General features: G+C 37.1%; 1 protein-coding gene across 1 annotated transcript in view; it reads right to left on the bottom strand.

The window, feature by feature from the left end:
- Positions 1-5,018: 5,018 nt before the first annotated feature.
- LOC103132818 (glutaconyl-CoA decarboxylase subunit gamma-like) overlaps positions 5,019-5,404 on the bottom strand; it is a 40,110-nt gene continuing 39,724 nt past the window's right edge. Inside the window, exon 4 of the mRNA XM_016667599.1 lies at positions 5,019-5,067. Coding sequence (XP_016523085.1) covers positions 5,019-5,067 — 49 coding nt within the window. The remainder of the gene's footprint in view (positions 5,068-5,404) is intronic.

Raw genomic sequence — 5,404 nt, 5'->3', positions numbered from 1 at the left:
ACCCAGTGGGAGAGATGAGAGCTTTAGACATGATGTCTGCAGAGCTTCCTTCAGACCCACTTTGGACCTTCACAGCACATTTCTGATGGTTCTGATCCATCAGAACCTCACAGCAGCTTCAGCAGGACGGTTCTGATCTGCTGAGCAGCAGCTCACATTGTGACTGTCTCCTTCTCATTCAGACACTTTTTAAATCTGCATCCATTATAGTGGTACTTCTTTGGTTCTGGAACCAAACTGGGTATTACAGGTAAGAACCAATATTTACTAGTTTTATTATAGAAGTTAACATGTATTTAAAGTCACTTTCTGCTGCATCAGGTTTTTCATGTCAGTTTTTATCAATCAATCAATCAATCAATCAATCAATCAATCAATCAATCAATCAATCAATCAATCAATCAATCAAACAATCAATCAATCAATCAATCAAACAATCAATCATGCCTTGTTGCTGAAATCAATCATTTCATCAACAAGGCATGTCAAAGTGCTGTACATCATAACAAAAAATACAGTCATAGAAGACAGTCATCAATGATACATAACATTTTGTCTTGTTGCAGTGTTGCACATCAGAATGTTTATCAATGTTTTAAAATCAGCTCTAAACAGGTGTGCTTTTGGTCTGGATTTAAAATAACTCAGTGTTTCAGCTGTTTTACAGTTTTCTGGAAGTAGCAGATTGATCCAGCAGCAGATCTTTAATCCGTTCAGTGATTTCTAAACTACCAACAGTAGTTTAAAGTCTGTTTTCTCATTGAAGGGCTGTAGAACTGGGTGATGTAGCCATGAAAACATCAGAAATCGATGAAAAATTACTTCAACGGGCTCTGAACAACTTTATGTATTATACAAATATTAACGAATAATAACTAAATATTCTCAGTAACTAATCCTGTAATAGCTGCTAATATTATTGTGGCTATTATTGATAAATTGGACTTTTGATTAAAGACTAATTTCTGTAAAATGTTCTTTAGACATCTCCTAACTGTTATAACTCTGAGTTACATGAAGCTGATAGAGAAAAACTAAGTATAAGACCAGAAAACATCAGATAAGTTTTTGTATTAGCCTGTTTCACTGTGCGCGGGGAGTGGATCTTTGGTTCTGGAACCAAACTGTTTGTAGTAGGTAAGAACCAACATTTACTAGTTTCATTTAGAAATTGAAATGGGTTTAAAGTCTCTTTCTACTGCTTCAGGCTTTAAAGCTACTTATTATTTTATCATTTTAACAATCTTTTATAATCTGCTCTAAATGAATTGAATGAACATATAATGTATACAGAAAATATTTAAAATCTCCCTGAATACATCAAATGTTTATCTTCTGTTTTGTTCTGGGTTATTTTGATAAAAGTCTAATTACTGTAAAATATCTCTGGGTAGCTTTAGAAAATACACATAGTGTTTTTGCAAATATTGGAGAATAATATTTGTAAACTCTTCGTAACTCTAACCCTGTAATGTCCCCAGGACTCACGCCAACTTTACTTTCTTTAATCTAAAATTTTTCTGTAAAACTAACAACTTCTGATCTCGATGCTGAAAATGTAATTTAAATTTTTTAAAATTGGTGAGAAAAAAAAACATGACTGTCAAGTTAATTGGTCTCTCTAAATTCTGCTGAGGTGTGTCCGCATTGCCCTGCGGTGGACTGGCGGCGTGTCCAGATGACCCCGCCTCTCGACAGGCACCAGCAGCCCTCCTGACCCTACGAGGGATAAGATGATGGATGATTAGATCTGTTAGTTCTGGGAATGAAATACAGTAACAAATGTCATCAAGATTATAATTTTGATGAAAATGAACACAAAATATATTTTGTCAAATATATCTGCAAATAGTATTAATTTGTTAAGTAAGAAAATAAAGCTGTTATATTTTATATAACACCAGTATAAAGGTGTAATATGTAATATATACAGGTGGATATTTTTACACACTTGTACATTTATCTTATGATGATCGACTGTCAGAAAAGCACCAGCTCTCTGCTGCCCAGCTGTGAATGACTAATAATTAGAACATCTGTGCTAAAAAAAAATTAGACTGTTTTCCTTAACTTTCCTGCTTTTAATTTATTTTTAGACTTTGATCATATTTTAGGTAATCAAATTAATTTATTGAAAGAAAAATAACTTGAGAGAATAAAAGAAATGGTTTCGATTCAGGAAGTAAATGTATTCAAAACCGGTTTTTCCCTGTGAGGAAAAATTCAGACCTGTTTTCTGGTTCAACCATCAGAACCAGTAAAGACTCTGTAAATCCCAGTGGAGGAACTCTGACCCTCTGCTTTGCTGAACTGATTTCATTCAGACACAGAGGGCAGGTTACCAGTAGGAATGAGCAGCTGAAGGTGATGGTAGAGTCCAGGCTTTGACTAGGCCGTACCTACATTTTACTTCATTTCATTTCCATTCAGAGCTGAACTTGCTGGAGTTCTTTGGATCGTTGTTCTACCAGGTACAGCAGGTTCTCCAGGTCCCTCAGCAGCACATCAGTCCCACAGCATCACTCTGCCACCTCCGTGTTTGACTGTAATGTGATGTTCTGGTTCTGACCCGCTGTCAGTTTTACACCAGATGTAACGGGACGTTCAGGTTCTGAAAGGTCCAGTCCCGACTCATCAGTCTGCAGAATGTTTCAGGGATCATAAATGTCAGACGGGTCTTTGTGTTGTTTGGTGTCAGCCTCTCCTTATTCTGGAATCGTGACCTCTGACCTTAACCGAGGCAGTAAAGTCTGGTTCTGGATTCTTCTGGGACCTCCTGGATGGGTCGGGTCTTTTAGTGAACTAATAAACAGTTAATAGGTTAGTTAGTTATAGTTATTATGTTTTGTGCCATAAAACCTAAAACATGCGCAGCCTTTATGATTCTCAAACATCATCAAAGATGCAGAGACAATAACATCCTTCACACATGAAGTTTCTCTTTTGAAAACATTGAACCAACTGAAACACATAATATTCAATAAATACTGAAGTTTATCTTCATCATCAACATAAAGGACATGTGAACAAATTAAACAATTCATTTCTGAGAATCATATATAAAAGACAACAAAACAAAAAGTGAATTTATTTTAAAAACTGAGAACATTTTGGATCCTCTGAAACTGAATGAAATCCTGAAGTTTCTAACAGCAAAGCACCAGATCTGATCTGATCTCTGGCTTTAGTTCACTTCTATGTCACAAAGCTCTGGACCATGAATATACTTTATTAAAATATAAGTTTGTAATTTTAGTTTAAGTAAAATGTCCTTTTCCATTCATGGTTAAAAATAAAATAAAAATTATTTATTCAATATTATCTTGATTTATTCCTGTAAATGTTGTGATAATCAGCCTCATTAAATTTCCTCTCAATCTGTCTGCAAACTTCAGTTTTATTACTATTTATATTTAACCTCATTTTGTTAAATAATCCGTTTTTATCAGTTTCTGAAGATCAGGTTCATTCTCAGCTATAAGCACGATGTCATCTGCATACAGAAACATAAAGACATTTATATCAGATATTCTCACGTCTGACTCCTTAAATACGTTACTAACTGATTAATAAATGAAATCATCACTTTACATCTGCTTCTTTATTTGCTCCGTTTATATTTGTCTGAAGTTAAAATGTGTTTGATGACCTGAAACATTTGAGTGTAACAGGAAACCAAACCAGACCAAATCTGCAGAAGAGGAAATGTATTTTTTCCAGCTCTGTAGTTTCCAGAGTGAATCCTGAGCTGATTGTTTCTGCAGATAAACTGGTGCCGCCCGAGGTGACTGTGTGTCCGGTGAAAACTAAAGACCGTGTGGAGGGAAACACGGCTCTGATGTGTCTGGCCTCGGCCATGGATCCTCCTCTGGTCCAGATCTCCTGGAGAAGATTGGAGAAGGGCAGCAAACTGGAGGAGCCGGTCCCTGCTGAGGAGAAACGGCAGGAGATCAGCGGGTTGAAAAGTTCTGCCATCATCAGGCTGGTTCAAAACGAGACGCTGGACAATTATGATTACATCTGTGAAGTTCAGCATGAAGGCAAATATGTGAGGAAACAAACACGGCTCCATGGTACGAAAACTGAAGATGAATAAAGAGATAAAAAAAGAGACTCATCCTCAGATTGATTCCTGTGACTGAAATGTTGGATTGTTTTTGTTCCAGAACCTCCAGAACCTCCAGCTCCAACAAAGTCTGGAGCAGCAACTGATCCGCCAGCAGCTGCAGCGTCTGTCCGTCCTCAGCTCCCAGTGAAGCTCCCAGTGAAGCTCCCAGTGTCCTTCCAGCCTCGCTGCAGGGTGAAGCTGCTCTGCCTGCTCTACTCAGTGCTGATAGTGAAGAGTCTGGTGTACTGCTGTGGACTCTCTCTGCTGATGGTCCTCAGGACCAAGGGACCGGCCCCCAGCTGAACCCTCTGCTGCAGCTGCAGCAACGCAGGATTTTATTATTAATCACTGAAAATCATTTATTCAGCTTTAGCTTCATTTTAATTAGTTCTGGAGCTTCTTTGTTTTTATAAAGTCAGATATTCTCAGCCAATCAGACGTCAGAACGATCTGCTATGAAGGAAACTAAATCAGTTCAAGAAGATTTAATGTCATTGACTTTAATAAAAGTTTAGTTTTTAACAGATTTTCCTAGAAAAATGTCAGATTTGATCCAGAATGACATGAATTAATTCAATGTTGATTCTTTTAATGCAGTTTTATTGTAATTATGTACCAAATGACTCTTTACCATAAATATTCATAAAGACTCCATGTTTATAATTTCATGTCAGTCTGATTCTGACCCCTTCAAATAAAGTTTTACCAAACATTTAGATTAATTCATAAAGGTTTTATAAAAATGTTTCTTTCAAGTTTATTTTGCAAAGATGTAAAAACTCTGATTTTGTCCAAATGATTTTCTACAGTTTTTGCTTTATTCTGCATGTAGTTTTTGCTGTGAATAAATCCTGACAGAATAAATCAGTTTTCTATTTTCTACTAAATGTTCCTCTGAATCTCCAGCTGCTCAAACATCCAGAGGTTTGACTGAAGTGTGAATGAGGCTCCATGAGGCTCTGAGTTCATCAGGAGACATGAAGTGGTTTCATCAGCAGCAGATCAGGGAGAATTAATGATGCTGGTCGTCTGACTGGACTGAGATGATTCACTTTACAATCTATCAGCTCTGATGTTGGTTTCAGTAAAAACAATGAAAATGTTTCCAGGAAGCAGAACCAAACCACAGAGATGCAGCAGATGATGAGTTTGTAGAGCAGCAGATCTGAATCTGTTCTCAGTGGTTATTAGAAGCCACCAAACTGCTGGCAGCCAATCAGACTTCCTTTCCTGCAGCTGTGTGGGTTTGTGCTCTGCAACCTCCACACCGTTAGCTGTGGCTTCTCACTTTAATAA

This window comes from Poecilia formosa, unplaced genomic scaffold (assembly GCF_000485575.1).
Source record: "Poecilia formosa unplaced genomic scaffold, Poecilia_formosa-5.1.2 Scaffold1357, whole genome shotgun sequence".
NCBI classification, from domain to species: domain Eukaryota; kingdom Metazoa; phylum Chordata; class Actinopteri; order Cyprinodontiformes; family Poeciliidae; genus Poecilia; species Poecilia formosa.
Note: the sequence above shows the minus strand (reverse complement) of the source record. Positions and strands in the feature narration are given on the sequence as shown.